The following is a 23,531-nucleotide window of genomic DNA, read 5'->3' as shown; positions in this document are numbered from 1 at the left end:
AATGTTGTACTAATACATAAATTATTAGAATGGATAGGGAAAATATGTAACCTATCCATGACTTTGAAAATTTTAGAAATAGTGTTCACAATGCATTCATTTTGTAAGTATATCTCTGTGTGTGTATATTTCCATTTTGCTTATATTACCCATGTAGATATTATGTAATTACATAAATTATTGTGCAGGCACTATATCATATTGTCCATCGTGTTGTTCAAGGTTCCTTATATAAATGTTTGTACAATAAATTTCTATTAGGGGAAATTTTGCGACATTGGACTAACTTGTTTTTTTTTAATGTTATAATGAGAATTGTATAATATTTCCCCTTTGCTATTGGCTTACTGGGAATTGAATGTTTACAGCAATCTCATCCTTAGAATACTTAGAGTTATTGAATATCCTGGATTACATGGTTAGTCCTGGAGTATGCCTACTGTAATTGTCTAATGATTAATAGTGTTCCCTTTTACTCTCAAACATATCCCATTTGGAGAATAAATTATGTACTCTCTCTGTATAACCAACTTTTCTTAGTTTGACATGCTTCACATCTTACTGTTCTTACTTAGAAATCCTATGTCTTCTTTTATTGTAAACAGTGTAAGTCCTTTTTCATGTGATTTAGTAGAAAAACTGTGATGATTTGCTATAGGATCCAAGGTGGAAATTCAGAATCTCAGGACAAATCGAGAGTGCATATTGAAACAATGTCGCCTGAAAAGGCCTTTGTCCTGAAGAGAAGACGGAGGGTAGAGGCCTGGTGAACAATCACAAAGGCAACGACCTTTACATCGCAGTGAAGGCGCAGCGTCAGCCACGGTGGTCCAGTTCACCGCCTCAGTGCTTCAAATTGTTTAAGCTTTTGGGCAGAGATTATGGAAATATTTATGTTAGTTATAGCCGTAAACTGATTTGGAGATCATTTGTCTTTACACTGGTTATGAAGGAGGTTTTTCTTGCAAAGATATCACCCACAGACATGTAGTCACAGAGCCCCAAATAGGGCTGCTATGTCTAACTCTGATGAAATATTTAAAGATTTCTTTTTTTTTTTTTACTTATATTATCTGGATACTTTATTAAGATCTCATAATTATATAGTTATTTACATTTTCCAGGTATAAAATCATATTTCTTATTTTTTTTATTTTTTTATTATACTTTAGGTTTTAGGGTACATGTGCACAATGTGCAGGTTTGTTACATATGTATCCATGTGCCATGTTGATTTCCTGCACCCATTAACTCGTCATTTAGCATTAGGTATATCTCCTAATGCTGTCCCTCCCCCCTCCCCCCACCCCACAACAGTCCCCGGAATGTGATGTTCCCCTTCCTGTGTCCATGAGTTCTCATTGTTCAATTCCCACCTATGAGTGAGAACATGTGGTGTTTGGTTTTTTGTCCTTGCGATAGTTTACTGAGAATGATGTTTTCCAGTTTCATCCATGTCCCTACAAAGGACACGAACTCATCATTTTTTATGGCTGCATAGTATTCCATGGTGTATATGTGCCACATTTTCTTAATCCGGTCTATCGTTGTTGGACATTTGGGTTGGTTCCAACACTTTGCTATTGTGAATAGTGCCGCAATAAACATATGTGTGCATGTGTCTTTATAGCAGCATGATTTATAGACCTTTGGGTATATACCCAGTAATGGGATGGCTGGGTCAAATGGTATTTCTAGTTCTAGATCCCTGAGAAATCGCCACACTGACTTCCACAATGGTTGAACTAGTTTACAGTCCCACCAACAGTGTAAAAGTGTTCCTATTTCTCCACATCCTCTCCGGCACCTGTTGTTTCCTGCTTTTTTAATGATGGCCATTCTAACTGGTGTGAGATGGTATCTCACTGTGGTTTTGATTTGCATTTCTCTGATGGCCAGTGATGATGAGCATTTCTTCATGTGTTTTTTGGCTGCATAAATGTCTTCTCTTGAGAAGTGTCTGTTCATGTCCTTTGCCCACTTTTTGATGGGGTTGTTTGTTTTTTTCTTGTAAATTTGTTTGAGTTCATTGTAGATTCTGGATATTAGCCCTTTGTCAGATGAGTAGGTTGCAAAAATTTTCTCCCATTCTGTAGGTTGCCTGTTCACTCTGATGGTAGTTTCTTTTGCTGTGCAGAAGCTCTTTAGTTTAATTAGATCCCATTTGTCAATTTTGGCTTTTGTTGCCATTGCTTTTGGTGTTTTAGACATGAAGTCCTTGCCCACGCCTATGTCCTGAATGGTATTGCCTAGGTTTTCTTGTAGGATTTTAATGGTTTTAGGTCTAACATTTAAGTCTCTAATCCATCTTGAATTAATTTTTGTATAAGGTGTAAGGAAGGGATCCAGTTTCAGATTTCTACATATGGCTAGCCAGTTTTCCCAGCACCATTTATTAAATAGGGAATCCTTTCCCCATTTCTTGTTTTTGTCAGGTTTGTCAAAGATCAGATAGTTGTAGATATGTGGCATCATTTCTGAGGGCTCTGTTCTGTTCCATTGATCTATATCTCTGTTGTGGTACCAGTACCATGCTGTTTTGGTTACTGTAGCCTTGTAGTATAGTTTGAAGTCAGGTAGCGTGATGCCTCCAGCTTTGTTCTTTTGGCTTAGGATTGACTTGGCGATGCGTGCTCTTTTTTGGTTCCATATTAACTTTAAAGTAGTTTTTTCCAATTCTGTGAAGAAAGTCATTGGTAGCTTGATGGGGATGGCATTGAATCTATAAATTACTTTGGGCAGTATGGCCATTTTCACGATATTGATTCTTCCAACCCATGAGCATGGAATGTTCTTCCATTTGTTTGTATCCTCTTTTATTTCATTGAGCAGTGGTTTGTAGTTCTCCTTGAAGAGGTCCTTCACATCCCTTGTAAGTTGGATTCCTAGGTATTTTATTCTCTTTGAAGCAATTGGGAATGGGAGTTCACTCATGATTTGGCTCTCTGTTTGTCTGTGATTGTACAAGAATGCTTGTGATTTTTGTACATTGATTTTGTATCCTGAGACTTTGCTGAAGTTGCTAATCAGCTTAAGGAGATTTTGGGCTGAGACAATGGGATTTTCTAGATATACAATCATGTCATCTGCAAACAGGGACAGTTTGACTTCCTCTTTTCCTAATTGAATACCCTTTATTTCCTTCTCCTGCCTGATTGCTCTGGCCAGAACTTCCAGCACTATGTTGAATAGGAGCGGTGAGAGAGGGCATCCCTGTCTTGTGCCAGTTTTCAGAGGGAATGCTTCCAGTTTTTGCCCATTCAGTATGATATTGGCTGTGGGTTTGTCATATATAGCTCTTATTATTTTGAGATACGTCCCATCAATACCTAATTTATTGAGAGTTTTTAGCATGAAGGGTTGTTGAATTTTGTCAAAGGCCTTTTCTGCATCTATTGAGATAATCATGTGGTTTTTGTCTTTGGTTCTGTTTATATGCTGGATTACATTTATTGATTTGCATATGTTGAACCAGCCTTGCATCCCAGGGATGAAGCCCACTTGATCATGGTGTATAAGCTTTTTGATGTGCTGCTGGATTCGGTTTGCCAGTATTTTATTGAGGATTTTTGCATGAATGTTCATCAAGGATATTGGTCTAAAATTCTCTTTTTTGGTTGTGTCTCTGCCTGGCTTTGGTATCAGGACAATGCTGGCTTCATAAAATGTGTTAGGGAGGATTCCCTCTTTTTCTATCGATTGGAATAGTTTCAGAAGGAATGGTACCAGTTCCTCCTTGTACCTCTGGTAGAATTCAGCTGTGAATACATCTGGTCCTGGACTCTTTTTGGTTGGTAAGCTATTGATTATTGCCACAATTTCAGAACCTGTTATTGGTCTATTCAGAGATTTGACTTCTTCCTGATTTAGTCTTGGGAGGGTGTATTTGTCGAGGAATTTATCCATTTCTTCTGGATTTTCTAGTTTATTTGCATAGAGGTGTTTGTAGTATTCTCTGATGGTAGATTGTATCTCTGTGGGATCGGTGGTGATATCCCCTTTTTCATTTTTTATTGCATCTATTTGATTCTTCTCTCTTTTCTTCTTTATTAGTCTTGCTAGCGGTCTATCGATTTTGTTGGTCTTCTCAAAAAACCAGCTCCTGGATTCATTAATTTTTTGAAGGGTTTTTTGTGTCTCTATTTCCTTCAGTTCTGCTCTGATTTTAGTTATTTCTAGCCTTCTGCTAGCTTTCGAATGTGTTTGCTCTTGCTTTTCTAGTTCTTTTAATTGTGATGTTAGGGTGTCAATTTTGGATCTTTCCTGCTTTCTCTTGTGGGCATTTAGTGCTATAAATTTCCCTCTACACACTGCTTTGAATGTGTCCCAGAGATTCTGGTATGTTGTGTCTTTGTTCTCATTGGTTTCAAAGAACATCTTTATTTCTGCCTTCATTTCATTATGTACCCAATAGTCATTCAGGAGCAGGTTGTTCAGGTTCCATGTAGTTGAGCAGTTTTGAGTGAGTTTTTTAATCCTGAGTTCTAGTTTGATTGCACTGTGTTCTGAGAGGCAGTTTGTTATAATTTCTGTTCTTTTACATTTGCTGAGGAGAGCTTTACTTCCAACTATGTGGTCAATTTTGGAATAGGTGTGGTGTGGTGCTGAAAAAAATGTATATTCTGTTGATTTGGGGTAGAGAGTTCTGTAGATGTCTATTGGGTCCACTTTGTTTAGAGCTGAGTTCAATTCCTGGATATCCTTGTTAACTTTCTGTCTCGATGATCTGTCTAATGTTGACAGTGGGGTGTTAAAATCTCCCATTATTATTGTGTGGGAGTTTAAGTCCCTTTGTAGGTCACTCAGGACTTGCTTTATGAATCTGGGTGCTCCTGTGTTGGGTGCATATATATTTAGGATAGTTAGCTCTTCTTGTTGAATTGATCCCTTTACCATTATGTAATGGCCTTCTTTGTCTCTTTTGATCTTTGTTGGTTTAAAGTCTATTTTATCAGAGACTAGGATTGCAACCCCTGCCTTTTTTTGTTTTCCATTTGCTTGATAGATCTTCCTCCATCCCTTTATTTTGAGTCTATGTGTGTCTCTGCATGTGAGATGGGTTTCCTGAATACAGCACACTGATGGGTCCTGACTCCTTATCCAGTTTGCCAGTCTGTGTCTTTTAATTGGAGCATTTAGCCCATTTACATTTAAGGTTAATATTGTTATGTGTGAATCTGATCCTGTCATTATGATGTTAGTTGGTTATTTTGCTCATTAGTTGATGCAGTTTCTTCCTAGCCTCGATGGTCTTTACAATTTGGCATGTTTTTGCAGTGGCTGGTACCGGTTGTTCCTTTCCATGTTTAGTGCTTCCTTCAGGAGCTCTTTTAGGGCAGGCCTGGTGGTGATAAAATCACTCAGCGTTTGCTTGTCTGTAAAGTATTTTATTTCTCCTTCACTTATGAAGCTTAGTTTGGCTGGATAGGAAATTCTGGGTTGAAAATTCTTTTCTTTAAGAATGTTGAATATCGGCCCCCACTCTCTTCTGGCTTGTAGAGTTTCTGCTGAGAGATCAGCTGTTATTCTGATGGGCTTCCCTTTGTGGGTAACCCGACCTTTCTCTCTGGCTGCCCTTAACATTTTTTCCTTCATTTCAACTTTGGTGAATCTGACAATTATGTGTCTTGGAGTTGCTCTTCTCGAGGAGTATCTTTGTGGCGTTCTCTGTATTTCCTGAATCTGAATGTTGGCCTGCCTTGCTAGATTGGGGAAGTTCTCCTGGATAATATCTTGCAGAGTGTTTTCCAACTTGGTTCCATTCTCCCCGTCATTTTCAGGTACACCAATCAGATGTAGGTTTGGTCGTTTCAGGTAGTCGCAAATTTCTTGGAGGCTTTGTTCATTTCTTTTTATTCTTTTTTCTCTAGACTTCCCTTCTCACTTCATTTCATTCATTTCATCTTCCATCAGCGATACCCTTTCTTCCAGTTGATCGCATCTGCTACTGAGGCTTCTGCAATCTTCACGTAGTTCTCGAAACTTGGCTTTCAGCTCCATCATCTCCTTTAAGCCCTTCTCTCCATTGGTTATTCTAGTTATCCATTCTTCTAATTTTTTTTCAAAGTTTTTAACTTCTTTGCTATTGTTTTGAATTTCCTCCTGTAGTTCAGAGTAGTTTGGTCGTCTGAAGCCTTCTTCTCTCAACTCGTCAAAGTCATCCTCCATCCAGCTTTGTTCCGTTGCTGGTGAGGAACTGCGTTCCTTTGGAGGAGGAGAGGTGCTCTGCTTTTTAGAGTTTCCAGTTTTTCTGCTCTGTTTTTTCCCCATCTTTGCGGTTTTATCTACTTTTGGTCTTTGATGATGGTGATGTACAGATGGGTTTTTGGTGTGGATGTCCTTTCTGTTTGTTAGTTTTCCTTCTACCAGACAGGCCCCTCAGCTGCAGGTCTGTTGGAGTTTACTAGAGGTCCACTCCAGACCCTGTTTGGCTGGGTGTCAGCAGCGGTGGCTGCAGAACAGCGGATTTTCGTGAGACCACAAATTCAGCTGTCTGATAGTTCCTCTGGAAGTTTTGTCTCAGAGGAGTACCCGGCCGAGTGAGGTGTCAGTCTGTCCCTACTGGGGAGGTGCCTCCCAGTTAGGCTGCTCAGGGGTGAGGGACCCACTTTAGGAGGCAGTCTGTCCGTTCTTAGATCTCCAGCTGCGTGCTGGGAGAACCACTACTCTCTTCAAAGCTGTCAGTCAGACAGGGACATTTAAGTCTCTGGAGATTCCTGCTGACTTTTTGTTTGTCTGTGCCCTGCCCCCAGAGGTGGAGCCTACAGAGGCAGACAGGCCTCCTTGAGCTGTGGTGGGCTCCACCCAGTTCGAGCTTCCTGGCTGCTTTGTTTACCTAAGCAAGCCTGGGCAATGGCGGGCGCCCCCTCCCCCAGCCTCGCTGCCGCCTTGCAGCTTGATCTCAGACTGCTGTGCTAGCAATCAGCAAGACTCCGTGGGCATAGGACCCTCCGAGCCAGGTGCGGGACACAATCTCCTAGTGTGCCGTTTTCCAGGCCCGTTGGGAAAGCGCAGTATGAGGGTGGGACTGACCCAATTTTCCAGGTGCCGTCTGTTACCCCTTTCTTTGACTAGGAAAGGGAACTCCCTGACCCCTTGCGCTTCCCGAGTGAGGCAGTGCCTCGCCCTGCTTCGGCTCACGCACAGTGCCCTTCACCGACTGTCCTGCACCCACTGTTTGGCACTCCCTAGTGAGATGAAACCAGTACCTCAAGCAGAAATGCAGAAATCACCAGTCTTCTGTGTCGCTCGAGCTGGGAGCTGGAGACTGGAGCTGTTCCTATTTGGCCATCTTGGCTCCACCCCTCCTTAAAGATTTCTTAACAAGAATTAAAACCCTGGGGATTCTATTAGAAATTTGGCATTTTTATTTCTTGTGCGAATATTATCTGAAAAACACATCTTAGGGGAAAAACTAATTCTATTTCTTATAACTGTAACCATAGAAATAGAAAAATGGAAACTTATGTAGATATATTTATCACAAATGGAAACCTTTAGAGTTGAGTGGTCCTCTGCATCAGGCCTTCAACCAGATTTATCTTGGTTCATTGCATTATAAAATTAAGAATGGTTTCCATTTAAATAAGTTATTTTCAGTGGCATTAGATAGAACTGTGGGTTTAATGGCAAAGTCAGTTGATAACCCTAAAAAAGCATTTGAAAAGATTTTATCTAAAGAACTCCCTATTCAATAAATGGTGCTGAGATAACTGGCTAGCCATATGCAGAAGATTGAAACTAGACCCCTTCCTTACACCATGTACAAAAATAAACTCAAGATGGATTAAAAACTTAAATGTGAAATCTAAAACTACAAAAGTCCTGGAAGACAACCTAGGAAATACTATTCCGTATATAGAACCTGGCAAAGATTTCATGATGAAGACACCAAAAGCAATTGCAACAAAAATAAAAATTGACAAATGGGACCTAATTAAACTAAAGGGCTTCTGCACTGCAAAAGAAACTATTAACAGAGTAAATGGGCAGCCTACAGAATGGGAGAAAATATTTGCAAACTATGCATCCAACAAAGGTGATATCCAGAAACACATCAACAAGCAAACAATCAAACAACCCCATTAAAAAGTGGGCAAATGATTTTAAACAAATCAACAAGTAGGCAACAAATGACCCCATTAAAAAGTGGGCAAAGTATATGAACAGACACTTTTCAAAAAGAGACACACACACACAGTCAACATGCATATGAAAAATGCTCAACATCACTAATTATTAGAGAAATGTAAATCAAAACCACAATGAGAGACCATCTCACACCAGTCACAACAGGCAACCTACAAAATGGGAGAAAATTTTTGCAACCTACTCATCTGACAAAGGGCTAATATCCAGAATCTACAATGAACTCAAACAAATTTACAAGAAAAAAACAAGCAACCCCATCAAAAAGTGGGCAAAGGACGTGAACAGACACTTCTCAAAAGATGACATTTATGCAGCCAAAAAACACATGAAAAAATGCTCATCATCACTGGCCATCAGAGAAATGCAAATCAAAACCACAATGAGATACCATCTCACACCAGTTAGAATGGCGATCATTAAAAAAGCAGGAAACAACAGGTGCTGGAGAGGATGTGGAGAAATAGGAACACTTTTACACTGTTGGTGGGACTGTAAACTAGTTCAACCATTGTGGAAGACAGTGTGGGGATTCCTCAGGGATCTAGAACTAGAAATACCATTTGATCCAGCCATCCCATTACTGGGTATATACCCAAAGGATTACAAAATATGCTGCTATAAAGACACATGCACACGTATATTCATTGCAGCACTATTCACAATAGCAAAGACTTGGAACCAACCCAAATGTCCAACAACGATAGACTGGATTAAGAAAATGTGGCACATATACACCATGGAATACTATGCAGCCATAAAAATGATGAGTTCATGTCCTTTGTAGGGACATGGATGAAACTGGAAATCATCATTCTCAGTAAACTATCGCAAGGATAAAAAACCAAACACCACATGTTCTCACTCATAGGTGGGAATTGAACAATGAGAACTCATGGACAGAGGAAGGGGAACATCACACACCAGGGACTGTTGTGGGGTGGGGGAAGGGGGGAGGGATAGCATTAGGAGATACACCTAATGCTAAATGACAAGTTAATGGGTGCAGGAAATCAACATGGCACATGGATACATATGTAACAAACCTGCACATTGTGCACATGTACCCTAAAACTGAAAGTACAATAAAAAAAAGAATGGCTATTATTAAAAAGTCAAAAAATAACAGATACTGGAGAGATTGTAGAGAGAAAAGGGAATGCTTATATGCTGCTGGTGGGAATGTAAATTAGTTCAGTTATTGTAGAAAGCAGTGTAGCAATTTCTCAAAGAACTCGAAGCAGAATTGCTATTCAACCCAGCAGTCCCATTATTGGGGGAATATAAATCGTTCTACCATAAAGACACATGCAAGTGCATGTTCATCACGGCACTACTTACAGTAGCAAAGACACAGAATCAACCCAAATGCCTATCAGTGGTAGACTGGATAAAGAAAAGCCTGGGTGAAAAAGCGAGACTCTGTCTCAAAAAAAAAGAAAAAAAAAAAAGAAAATGTAGTACATATACACCATGGAATGCTAGACAGCCATAAAAAAGAAAGAGATCATGTCCTTTACAGCAACAGAGATGGAGCTGGAGACCATTATCCTAAGTGAACTAATATAGAAACCGAAAAACAAATACCATGTATTTTCACTTATAAGTGAAAGCTAAACATTGAGTACATGTGGATACAAAGAGAACAAGAGATGCTGGGGCCGACTTGAAGGTGGAGGGTGGGAGGAGGGAGAGCATTGAAAAACTACCCAGCATGGCCGGGCGTGATGGCTCACACCTGTAATCCCAGCACTTTGAGAGGCCAAGGTGGGCGGATCACTTGAGGTCAGGAGTTCGAGACCAGGCTGGCCAACATGTTGAAACCCCCACTCTACTAAAAATACAAAGAAAAATTAGCTGGGCGTGGTGGCACGCACCTGTAATCCCAGCTATACAGGAGGCTGAGGCAGGAGAATTGCTTGAACCCAGGAAACAGAGGTTGCAGTGAGCTGAGACAGTGCCACTGCACTCCAGCCTGGGTGACAGAGTGAGACTCTGTCTCAAAAAAATAAAAATAAAAAAAGAAAAACTACCTATCAGGTGCTATGCCTATTACCTGGGCGGTAAAATAATCTGTATACCAAACCCCTGTGACATGTAATTGACCTGTATAAAAAACCTGCATTTGTACCCTTGAACCTAATATAAAAGTTTTTAAAAAAGAATGTAAAATGCAAAAAAAAATTTTCCTCACCTCAAACAGAAAGTCTGTACCCAAAAACCAATAAATCCCCAGTCCTACCTCCCTGCAGACCCTATTAACCTCTAATCTACTTTTGGTCCCTATGAATTTGCCTATTCTAGATATAAGTAGATATTTGTCCTTTTATGCCTGGCTGACTTTGCTTATCATGATGTTCATCTGTGTTGTAGCATGTCAGAACGTCGTTCCTTTTGGTGGCTGAATAATATTCCATTGCATGTACATACCACATACCCATTCATCAGTTGACGGACACTTGGATTGTTACCACTTTTTGGCCATTGTGAATGCTGTTGCCATGAACATTGGCATACAAGCATGGAAAAACTGCAAATAATCTAGGGTTTGTGGTTAAAAAATACAGATTTTGACCTTCATTCTTGACTCCCACTGAATTAGATCTTGGTTGGAGGAGAGGATGGTTCATATTTTGCTTACTAAATTTTGAAAAACACTGCTTTAAAAACCCTGATGAATTTGGGCAGTGGCCTTACAAATAAAAATAGGTTTAGAATACCTATAGTGAAAACTACTAATTTTCCAACTTAGTGATTAAAAGCTTTTCTATGATATTTGTTATGAGAAAGGATTAAATGGAAGATGGAAGCGACTATATTTGTGGAAGATCAGATGAGTATGAGGGAGGTTAGCAGGGACAAGGAGTTGAGTTAATTGACCACAAGTGAGTGTGGAAGCAGTGGTAAGGAACAAACCTAGGGGCAGCCGGTTCCAAAACCACAGAACAGCGCTTCAGGCATGTGGCCTGGGGGAGAGGGAGGGTTTAGGAGTCACAGTCATCTGGAAATTGTGGGCATATTTCATAATCCCTGTGTATCTCAGTAGCCTTATATGTAAAATGGGGGTAATAACGTGAGAGTAAGGTGTTTTGAAGGTATATATATATTTTTCCTTTCCTTCATGCTCTCTCCTTCATTACCCTTGTCTGCAAGCAGATGGGCTGAATGTGGAGTTAATGTTTACTGTGGAAAAGTTTGGGTAGCTCTGGACTATATCCCTCATTTAGTCAATGTTATATTGTTTTCCTTATTTGTTTTCTTGCATGGTTCTCTCAGTAAACTGTTCTCAGGTTAAGTCTGTTTTTGCCATTTACTGGCTTATGATCTTGGCAAACCTCTTAACGTCTGTGAGTCCCCTATTAATCATCTATTAAAGGAACACCTGTGAACATTAAATGAGGCGCCATATAGGGCTGCACTCAGTGCCTCATGCCTGTAATCCCAGCGCTTTGGGAGGCTGAGGCAGGAGGATCACTTGAGAACAGGAGTTTGAGACCAACCTGAGCAACATAGCAAGACCTTGACTCTACAAAAAAACAAAATAAAATAATTGAGTGGTGTGGTGTGGTGGTATGCGCCTGTAGTTCCAGCTATTTGGGAGGCAGGAGGATCACTTGAGCCCAGGAGTTTGAGGCTGCAGTGAGCTGTGGCTGTGCCGTGTATGTGTATGTGTGTCCACACACACACATTACAACTATCTCTGGAATATATAAGCATACAATAAAAGTGTGTCCCCTGCCATACCCAACACTCTTGCTCTTGGATTATGATAGTATTCTGTAAAGGCATGGTGCAAGCATTCTTGCCCCATGGCAGGGCAGATGACTTGCCTCAGTACTATCCCTGAACTCCCCTTTGCCATCCCTCAACAGAGCCCAGAGCCTGGCATCAGAGTAAGTAAGATGAACTATAATCTTATTAACACCAATAGTTATGAGCAATAGGTATCAGGAAAACATATCAAAACCCAGTTCTCCTTTCTAGAATGAAACTTAAGCCTAATTAACTCAAAATGTATTAAATTAAAGCTAGAAGAGTTCAGGCACAATAGAGACTGTTTCAGAAGAAGTTAACATCATGTCTGCGCTCTTATAATTTGTTTGCCATAAGCATGTAAAATAGATTTGAGGACTCTGACAGTAAAACAAACATATCCAATAAGCCTATTAAAGTGGAAATTAAAAATTTAAAAATGATATAGCAAAATAAAACAATGTAATAGTCACTTAGGCTAATAAAATTATTGTGACTGAGCATTCAATTTAGCCCTGATGTTCCTAAGTATTATAATAACTTCCTCGTCTTCCAATTGCCCAAAAGAACAATGAGAAGATGTGATTACTGCCTTGCATCTTATTCAGACGATGGGCTTTGAGCCTTTAAAATCTGTGAGACACAGGGCTAAGTGCCATGGGAGCAGCGAACATGACTGAGGCGTTGGGGTATATTTAAGGGGCTCAGGGCAAGTCCTACTGTGGGCATTGGGAAGTAAAGATAAGGAAAAGCAGAGACTGTGTTGGTGCAGATGGTTGGAAGTGTGGGATTTATGCCAAAGAGTTTTTCCTTGTTGTTGTTTTTTTTAATATGCTGATCTAACTTTTAAATTTCCAAGTTATTTCTTACCACTCTTTAATAGCTAATGTGTAATGTTAATACCATTAGGAAACATTCCTGTCTGTTTAAGGATAAGAACTTGAGACAGTGGTTGATTCAGTGATCTGACCTTTGTTTTCTAGTTTATCAAAGCTTGAGCAAGAAGGGTCTACTTGTTTATTTTATGCAAACCCAGATATGTGAAAAATAATAAATGTATGAAATACAATGTTGAGATGATCTGTTTCAAAACGAGGCTTTGCTTTACAAAAGGACTCTTGGTAAATAGACTTAAAATGCCAGTCTCCTCTATTAACTTGACCATCTGGTTAGAATTTTTTAAATTGGATTTTTATTCCACAGATCCAAAGATATGATCCAAAGATATGAAAATATCTTTCATAAAGATGTATTCTACATAGGCACAGATTTTGATTATAAATTCAGAGTTTAGACAGCCCTTGTTGGGGAGGGGAGAATCACATCATTGGATTGGGAGGCTATTTTTAATTTCCATGGTTTCATTGTAAGCAGTTATATACAACCCTGGAAATGATAATTTAATATTTATTAATGAACATAAGAGGAAAATGTTGAATAGGGTATGTAAAAATATTGTACCTGCTGTCAAAAAAATTGAAAAAGATTTTTTTTTTTCACTTCTTCAGTTGAGACCTAATTCTGCAGTCGGATTCCCAGGTCCACCACAATAGTTAAAATAGAAAGACCTAACTCCTCAAAGCAAGACCTTGCTGGGATGTTTGTCCTGTCCTGTTTGTGCTTTGACACAACTTCCTTGCTTTTGAAACATAAAAAAATTGCACCCCAGACTTAAAAGCGGAAGGGCATTGAAATTAGTTGAAGCTTGGGAAATTTATTTCTTCTTCACTCCATTATATGGACTTACACAAACTTCTTCCTATTGGTAATTCCAGAGCAGGAGGCATCATTCCAAAAAGGAACACCAGTGTTGCTTGTTCACGCCTTGAATATTCAGTGGCCTGGTACTGACAGTCGTAGGGTGCCTGGCTATGTCCTGAGCACTGCAACATCGCCATCAGTAGAAGATAGTAGGAGACAGAGCAGCCACATGTGACAGCAGCTGAATGTAGAAATGTTTTAAATAAAGTAACTATATTGAGATGTAATTTGCAAAATAGTAAGATGTACAGATTTTATGCATGCATTTTGATGAGGGTTGAAAAATGTATAATATATCCTGCATAGCCACCATCCCAGTCAAGATGTAGAACACTTCCAACAACACAGAAGCTTCCTTTGTGCTCCTTCTCAGCCAGTCCTGCTCCCATCCTTCTCCCAGACCACCATGGACCTGGTTTCTATTGCCTATTGTCAGATTTCCTATCAGTGGGGTCATACAGCATGCACTATTGTGTCTGCCTCCTTGCTCAACATGAAGTCTGTTGTTCCCATGTTCATGCATGTGTAAATAGTTTATCCCTTTTTATTGCTGAACTAGTATTCATTTTATGGACATTGCACACTTGTTTGTGAATGAATGTTCACCTGTTGGGCATTTGTGTTGTTTTCAGGTTTGGGCTATTATGAATAAAACTGCAAGGGATATTTGTTTACACAACTTTATATTTTCATCACTTTTGTTGGAATTACTAGGAGTCACAGGGTAGGCACATGGTTTAAGCTTCTTTAAAAAGTAGCACAACATTATTGAAAGTGGTTGTGCAATTTTACACCCCTGCTGACATTGGTATGAATGTTTCAGGAGCTCCACAGCCTCGGCAATAACTGATGTTGGGAAATTTTGTCTGTCGTTTAAATCATTCGAGTGAGTATGCAGTAGTATTTCATTTTGGTTTCTCTGGTGAAGAGTGATATTGAGATGTTAAAAGTTTGTTTATTGATCATTCATGAATTTTTTTCCAAAATGTTCATTGAGTCTTTTGCTCATTTTTTACATTGAATTTTTTGTCAAGTCTCTTGTCAGATAAATGTATTGCAAATGCCTGTGGCTCACTTCTTATTTTTCTTGGTGATTTTGAAAAGCGAAAGTTTTTGAGTCAGGTAAAAAATGAATTTATTAATTTATTATTATATGGGTAGTGCCTTCTGTGTGCTAATAAATCCTTGAATATTCCAGTATAATGAAGACTTTATCTTAAAGTTTTCTTCTTGGGTTTTGTAGTTTTAGCTTTTATGTTTTGTTTATGTTTCATTTCAAATACTTGTGTATGTGTGATGTGAGGTAGAAGTCAGCTGGCTCATTTTTTTTCACATGTTGACGTTCAAGCATTCTGGTGCCATTTGTTGAAAAGACTGTCCTTTCCTCATTCAATACTCTTGTCGTGTTTTTGAAAATCAATTGACTGCATATATGTGGATCAATTTATATACAGCATTTTGTCTTATTAATATATTTGTCTATCCTAACCCAGTACAACACAGTCCTAATAACTGTGCCTTTGTAGTAATTCTAAAATTCAGGTAGTATCAGTTCTCCAACTTGGTTAATTATTTTAATAAAATTGTTTTGGGCAAGCTAGATCATTTTTCATTCCTTTATAATGCTAGAATCTGCTTGTCAAATGATACAAAACAAAAGGCCTACCTTTTTGAGTAGGATTAAATTGAATTTATGGAACAATATGGGAAGAGATGACATATCAATAATAATATTGAGTCTTCCAACCTGTGGGCATGATAGTTCTCTTCACTTATCTTTTAATTTCTCTTAGGAATGTTTTCTAGCTTTCAATGTATAGATCTTGCACATTTTCTTATTTTCTCAGATGTTTTGCTAAGTTCTTCATTTTTAATGCTATTCTAAAGGAAATTTTTTAAAAATTAATATTTTTTAAATTTTTTGTTGCCAGTATATATTAATATAATTGATTGTTTTATGTTGATTTATTTTGCAAGTTTCATGCCTTTTATTAATATTTCTTTCTCTTGCCTAATTGCACTACATTACAATGTTGACTAGAAACAGTAAGAATGAATAAACTTGCCTTATTCTTGATTTTGGGGATGAAGCATTCAATAAAGTATTACTTGGTATGATATTACCTGTGTTTCATAGATGCCTTTTATCAAACTGAGGGAGTTCTCTTCTATTTCTAGTTTGCTGAAGTATTTATCATTGTGTATTGAACTTTGTCAAATACTTTTTCTGTATCCACTGAGATGACCACATTACTTTTCTTCTTACTCTGTAGTGTAATGAATTAATCAATTACAGTTAGAACGCGGAACTAGCCTTGCATATTTCCCCGCATATTTGCTGTTGCTAGTGCTCTTCATGTAGATCGTAGTTTCCATCTGGCATCACTTAGCATCAGCCTGAAATACTCCTGTAATATTTCTTACAGTATAAATCTGTAAGTGCGTATTCTTTTTTTTTTGTTCATCTGAAAATTTCTCTGTTTTAGTCTTTTTTGAAGGATATTTTTGTAGGAATTGAAATTCTGTGTTGATAGTTTTTTATGTTTCCTGTTAGTGTTTTAAAGATGTCATTTTATTATCTTCTTGCCTGCACTGTTTCTGGTGAGAAGGTGGCCCACTTTCCCATCGTGTCTCTGCTCTTTGTAATGTGTTGCCTTGTCTCCGGTTGCTTTCAGGGTTTCCCTTTAGCTTTCATTTTCAGTGGTCTATGATTTGCCTAGTTTTCATTTCCTTTGTATTTATTATGCTCAGGTTTTGTCATTCTTAAACTTGCAAGTTGGTATTTTTGGCCAAATTAGGGAGATTTTTTGTTTTAACCATTAACCTTTCTGCGTTGGTTTTGTTTGACCACTGTTCCTGCTCCATTCTCTCTGTGTCCTCCCCTTCTGGAATCCAAATATGCGTATGTTAGATGAGTTGATATTATCAGGCTCTATTTATTATTTAAATCTTGTATCATCTTTTTTTTTTTTTTTTTTTTTTTGACAGAGTTTTGCTCTGTCACCCAGGCTGAGTGCAGTGCCGCAATTTCGGCTCACTGCAAACTCTGCTTCCCAGGTTCAAGCCATCCTTGTGCTTCAGCCTCCCAAGTAGCTGGGAATACAGGCATGCATCACCACACCAGCTAATTTTTGCGTTTTTAGTAGAGATGGGGCTTCACCATGTTGGCCAGGCTAGTCTTAACCCCCTGGCTCTAAGTGATCTGCCTGCCTTAGCCTCCCAAAGTGCTGGGATTATAGGTGTGAGCCGTCACACCGAAACATCATCTGTTCTTTAGGTTGATAACTTCCATGAATCTGTTTTTATATTTTATATTTTGTATATAATTTCTATGAATCTGTTTTTATATTTTATATTCACTCATCTGTTTTTCTGCCATCTCCAATCTCCTATTATTGCCATCCAGCAATAATATTGTCATCCAGCAATATTTAAGATATTTTGCTATTCACTTCTAGAATTTCTATGTGCTTCTCTTTTATAGTTTCCATTTCTCTCCTGAAATTCTCTGTTCACTCATTTAGACCATTTCAGTTAAGTTTTTGAACATATTTTCATAACTACTTTGCAGTCCTTTTCTGCTAATTACAACATCTAGGTTATCTTAGGGTCTATTTCTGTTGACCACTTCTTTACAAATTGAGTATGGCTCACAATCATCTGCTTATTTGCATGTTTAATAAACTTTTGTATGTTATACATAATGAATGATTCAGTATACAGTGGGAGTTTTTTTTTTTTTTTTTTTTTTTTTTGAGGAGTTCTTGTAGTCAGTGCGTGATTCGTCATGCTTGTTTTTGCATTTCTGCTCAGTAGTACAGGCTGAACGGCTAAGTTTGTTTTTTAGAGACGGTTCCGTGTAGCCAGGAGGTCTCGGAAGTCTGTCATTACCATTAGGTAGAGTTCGTTCTTCAATTCCTGGCTAAGGCTTGATTTTACCCCTTTTTTAGGGTTGTTCATGAGTAATGCTTAATCTAGAGCATCTTTCTTTCCCCAAAAATGTGAACTTCGTGGTGTTTCAGTCAAATTGTCAAAGTGTTATTGAGGTTTCTCCACATTAGTCTCTCCCCTCTCCCTGGAATGTGTGACCTCTAGTATCTTTGTTTCATTCTCAGCCCCATATCAGCTACTCTCTGCTTGGCTTCAGAAAGTCTTACCTGGTACATGGGCAGTCCAGCCCTTGGTCAAGGTCTTGTGAATAACCTCCCATGGACTTTTTGGTCCCCTGCTTTATTGAGACAGGGTCTTGGTGTGCCGTCCAGGCTGCAGTGCAGTGGCATGATCATGGTTCACTGTGGCCTCAACCTCCCCAGGCTGAGGTGATTCTTCTACTTCAGCCTCCTGAGTAGCTGGGACCACAGGTGCACACCACCACACCTGGCTAGTTTTTGTATTTTTTGTAGAGATGAGGTTTCACCATGTTATCCAGGCTGGTCTGGAACTCCTGGGCTCAAGAGATCCTCCTTCCTTGGCCTCCCAAAGTGCTGGGATGGCAGGCATGAGCTACTGCACCCTGCCTTTGGTTCCCCCTTTTTTGTAGTTCTGTCTTTTCCAATACTTTGTCTTTTAACTTCCAGCTGCATCATGCCCTCTGATCTGCAATCTCTGTCTGTCTGACTGCATAACTGCTTTCTTTATGTTTCTCCTCTCTGTGCTGCAATCAGGAAATTGTCTCCAGGCTGATGTTAAAGGCTCATCTGGGGTGTTTTCCTTTACTTAGGGATTGCATTTCTGTGCTGCCTGTTGTCCAATGTCCGAAAATATTCCCTGCATATGTCCAGTTTTAAGGTTATTACTATGAAAGGGCACTCTGTCATGGTCAGGAACCTAAGTTCAGTAGAAATATACTTTTGAAAGTTATTACTGCAATCTCTGGTTCTCAAACTTTAGCATATAACAGATGCATATAGAAAACTTGTTAACACACATCGTTAGGCTCTACCTTTAGAGTTTCTGATTCAGTAGGATTGAGGTGGAGCCAAGAATTTGCATTTTTAGCAAGTGTCCAGGTCAGTGATGCTGATAGTCTAAGAATCACACTTTGAAAACCACTTGCTTAGAAAGATGACTCTTGAGAAAAAATATTGGGAGTTTATTTGGGACTGAATATATAGAATTTTGCTTTTTTGGTCTTATGTTCTGCATAATGGATTTATATTTCAGGTTAGCTTATTATAGCACTAGGCATCTTGCTCTTTTTATTCAAATATGATTTTCAAAAACTTAAGTGGGCTTCTTTGCATTAGAAAGGATATAGCTTTTTAAAAAAGAAATAATTATTTTTATTTTAAGAAATAAGTATTTGATTTTTGTTTCAGAAATTGGGATTTATTTAATTATTCTTATATGTGTGCATGGTATATGTGTGTGTGTTTTGTAGATAAGATGCAAGATAAATTATCCTTGCAATAATTAGCCTTGTTTGAGCCTATACCAGTAGGATGGCTGGACCTGGGCCCTACCTCTTCTTCAGAAGATTTCTTAATAGCTTACCCTTGGTCTTTAAATAGCTCTTATGGTAGCTATTAAAATCTGTCTACCCCCTAGCATATTTTGTCTACTGTTTTTGCCTCCATTGTTCCAATGGGCCCATCTCTCATTTGTGAGGTTTTAGGGATTGATCGTTTCTTTATACTCTAATCTGTGTATTTCCCATCAGTATAGTGCTTGTACTAATGTCAAGTTGGTGACTCTTACTGTTGATGATGCTGACATGGTTCTTGAAGTGGTTAATGGGACAGTTGCTCAGGACAAAGAGTATCCCCTCAACAGCATTCCAGTACTTGTCTTAGTTGAGAAAATGGATTGGCCTTACTTCTTCAAATTCTGATCAATCCCTGACAAAGTTTTTATTTACCAACCACTTTAATTTCTTTGAAAATTTGGTACAATTGCCTTTGTTGGCTGGATTAGAAGGCTGTAGAATGGCACATATTAAATATTATTTCAACTGCAAGGTGTGATTAATAAAATTTCAATCTCAGCTTCAGATATCTGTATTTAAATATTTTGATAAAGGAACAGTGAAATACTAATTACTAAATACTAATCATTCAAAACTCGTTTTAACAGGTTCATTTTGATGGTTGGGACCATAAGTATGACTACTGGGTGGAGGCAGACAGCCCTGATATCCACCCGATCGGATGGTGTGATGTCACAGGGCATCCACTGGAAGTGCCGCAGCGTGAGTACTTTGCTCTTTGTTGTTGCTCTTTAAATACTTGGCCTGATTTCCAGCCGTAATGTTGCTTATTCATGCCATTACAGGCATTTGAAAGCTAAACATCACATAGGCGAATTAATCACTACAGCTACACTGGAAGCCGATTATTTACAATTAAGCCTCAAAGGGCATGCGTTATATTAATGAAAAGTGATAATCATTAAAAAATTATTTTGATAGTGTTTTCCAAAGGAATCTTTATTTCCTACATTTGAGTTTGGAAAACTGAGCTAGCACATCTAAATCCATCTAATTTTGGTCATTGGTTTTAACAAGTTCATCTTATTTTTTTAAACATCTGATCTTTATTTTATAGAATAGACTACATAAAGTCTTTTGGAAAATTAAAATATTTTAACTTCCAACAATTTTCAGATTTTTTTTTTACTTATAAAAAATTTAAAATCCTCTACTTTACTTGCATCTTTATTATTTCTGACTTTCTAGCTACTTAAAGTTAAGGAGGAAATTAACCACTCTCAATTTTAATGAGCCTCAACCCAAAATACCTTATTTTTTTGTCTGAAGGAGTCCTCTGATCTGATTAGGCTGACATGACTAATAACCAGTTCCAGACACAAGTGCAAGTATTCTCCATTCTCGTGTTTGCTTTGTTCCCTCACTGCTTCTCTCTCCCTCCCATTGGTTTCTTAGGATGAAGCTAGAGTGCTTTTCTATTAATGAGGATATATTACATGGAGCCAGCCTAATGATGCTTGAACCTTAGACCTCAAAGGACTTCTTGTAAAAATGAGAAGAATCCCTGACTAAATAGTTGGACAAACAGTTGTACATTGTGCTAGGTTCTTCAAAAACTACAAAATCAAAGAGATGAAGGCCCTTCTGGAGCCTACAGTGTACTGACACACATAGGACCAGTACCCCAAGAATGTAGAATGAAGAGGACCATGGTCAGCACCATATGGGGGACTCCAAGTAGGGAAGGGCGCCAGCATTTGTGCTTTGTGGTTTCCTCTGGTCTCGCTTTTTATCCTCCCTGGTTTCACACCCCAGCATGTCACAGAGATGGTTCTCACTTTATGTGAACCCTCCAATACACCCCTGCACATCCATCCCTCAGCCGGTAACTTTCTCAAGTATGAACGATTTCCACTGGGGTAGGCATGGACCAGCATTGCAGATAAAGGGACAATTCTCTTCACTCCACTCCAAGCATTGTCTGCTCCTTTGTCACTCTACCCACCTGGCTTTTCTACCTGAATGTCTCAAAAGCATCCCAGAGTCTATGCATCAAACCAAACCTCCATCCCACGCCAAAAACTTGCTCTTTCTACTGTTTGCTTCCTAAGTTGCCATTCCAGACTCTGCTCCCTCTTGGCCCCTTCCTCAACCTACACATATAAACAGTCACCAAGTGTCCTGCTGGTTCTTTCTTAATTATCCAGAATCTGTCTTTGACCCCCAATGCTTTGACCCCCAGTGCATCTTCTCAATGCTATTGCATTATTTTGAGGTGTCATCATAGTTACAGATGCTTCTCAGAATGTGGCCTGTAGTCTCCTACTGAGTTGCACAGGTTCTCCTGATAAGCTTAGGATAAATCTAAAGTCTAGAGCAGTGTAGACTAGTGGTTAAAAATTAGAAAACTGGAGTCAGAATGCTGGGTTTTGAATCTCAGTTTAAAGCTTGCTTAGTGTGTGCCTCTCTATGCCTCAGTTTCCTCATCTATAAAATAAAGATAATATTAATATCTATCTCATGAATTTATAATTATTAAATGAGATAAATGAATGGATAGAATTCAGAAACTGCCTGCCCCATACTAGGTGCTCAATTAAATTCTTCTCTCAGGATAATATGTGACATTTGCTAGATTTTCATTCTTATGTAAGTTATTAAGTGGGAGTTACTAAGAGTTCCAGATTTGAAATTGAGCTTAAATTAATGTGATTAGGGTTTTCCAAATACTTTAATTCAATTTTTCTTTTTTAAAATTATTATTATACTTTAAGTTTTAGGGTACATGTGCACAAAGTACAGGTTTGTTAAATATGTATACATGTGCTATGCTGGTGTGCTGCACCCATTCACTTGCCATTTAGCATTAGGTATATCTCCTAATGCTATCCCTCCCCCTTCCCCCCACCCCACAACAGTCCCCGGTGTGTGGTGTTCCCCTTCCTATGTCCATATGTTCTCATTGTTCATTTCCCACCTATGAGTGAGAACATGCGGTGTTTGGTTTTTTGTCCTTGCGATAGTTTGCTGAGAATGATGGTTTCCAGCTTCATCCATGTCCCTACAAAGGACATGAACTCATCCTTTTATATGGCTGCATAGTATTCCATGGTGTATATGTGCCACATTTTCTTAATCCAGTCTATCATTGTTGGACATTTAGGTTGGTTCCAAGTCTTTGCTATTGTGAATAGTGCTGCAATGAACATACGTGTGCATGTGTCTTTATAGCAGCATATTTTGTAATCCTTTGGGTATATACCCAGTAATGGGGATGGCTGGGTCAAATGGTATTTCTAGTTCTAGATCCCTGAGGAATCCCCACACTGTCTTCCACAGTGGTTGAACTAGTTTACAGTCCCACCAACAGTGTAAAAGTGTTCCTATTTCTCCACATCCTCTCCAGCACCTGTTGTTTCCTGACTTTTTAATGATTGCCATTCTAACTGGTGTGAGATGGTATCTCATTGTGGTTTTGATTTGCATTTCTCTGATGGCCAGTGATGATGAGCATTTTTTCATGTGTTTGTGGCTGCATAAATGTCTTCTTTTGAGAAATATCTGTTCATATCCTTCACCAACTTTTTGATGGGATTGTTTGTTTTTTTTCTTGCAAATTTGTTTGAGTTCATTGTAGATTCTGGATATTAGCCCTTTGTCAGTTGAGTAGGTTGCAAAAATTTTCTCCCATTCTGTAGGTTGCCTGTTCACTCTGACGGTGGTTTCTTTTGCTGTGCAGAAGCTCTTTAGTTTAATTAGATCCCATTTGTCAATTTTGGCTTTTGTTGCCATTGCTTTTGGTGTTTTAGACATGAAGTCCTTGCCCACGCCTATGTCCTGAATGGTATTGCCTAGGTTTTCTTCTAGGGTTTTTATGGTTTGGGGTCTAACATTTAAGTCTTTAATCCATCTTGAATTAATTTTTGTATAAGGTGTAAGGAAGGGATCCAGTTTCAGCTTTCTACATATGGCTAGCCAGTTGTCCCAGCAATATTTATTAAATAGGGAATCCTTTCCCCATTGCTTGTTTTTGTCAGGTTTGTCAAAGATCAGATAGTTGTAGATATGCGGCATTATTTCTGAGGGCTCTGTTCTGTTCCATTGGTCTATATCTCTCTTTTGGTACCAGTATCATGCTGTTTTGGTTACTGTAGCCTTGTAGTATAGTTTGAAGTCAGGTAGCGTGATGCCTCCAGCTTTGTTCTTTTGGCTTAGGATTGACTTGGTGATGCAGGCTCTTTTTTAGTTCCATATGAACTTTAAAGTAGTTTTTTCCAATTCTGTGAAGAAAGTCATTGGTAGCTTGATGGGGATGGCATTGAATCTATAAATTACCTTGGGCAGTATGGTCATTTTCATGATATCGATTCTTCCTACCCATGAGCATGGAATGTTCTTCAATTTGTTTGTATCCTCTTTTATTTCGTTGAGCAGTGGTTTGTAG

At 38.7% G+C, this 23,531-nt stretch overlaps 1 protein-coding gene across 3 annotated transcripts in view; it reads left to right on the top strand.

The window, feature by feature from the left end:
* Window positions 1-23,531, top strand: part of L3MBTL4 (L3MBTL histone methyl-lysine binding protein 4) — a 481,074-nt gene that overhangs the window by 237,161 nt on the left and 220,382 nt on the right. For all 3 annotated transcript variants that reach the window (XM_030810728.1, XM_012506197.2, XM_030810729.1), the window contains exon 13: window positions 19,735-19,849. In XM_030810728.1, the coding sequence (XP_030666588.1) occupies window positions 19,735-19,849 (115 nt within the window). The remainder of the gene's footprint in view (window positions 1-19,734; window positions 19,850-23,531) is intronic.

Source organism: Nomascus leucogenys, chromosome 4 (genome assembly GCF_006542625.1).
Source record: "Nomascus leucogenys isolate Asia chromosome 4, Asia_NLE_v1, whole genome shotgun sequence".
In the NCBI taxonomy this organism is placed as follows: domain Eukaryota; kingdom Metazoa; phylum Chordata; class Mammalia; order Primates; family Hylobatidae; genus Nomascus; species Nomascus leucogenys.
Note: the sequence above shows the minus strand (reverse complement) of the source record. Positions and strands in the feature narration are given on the sequence as shown.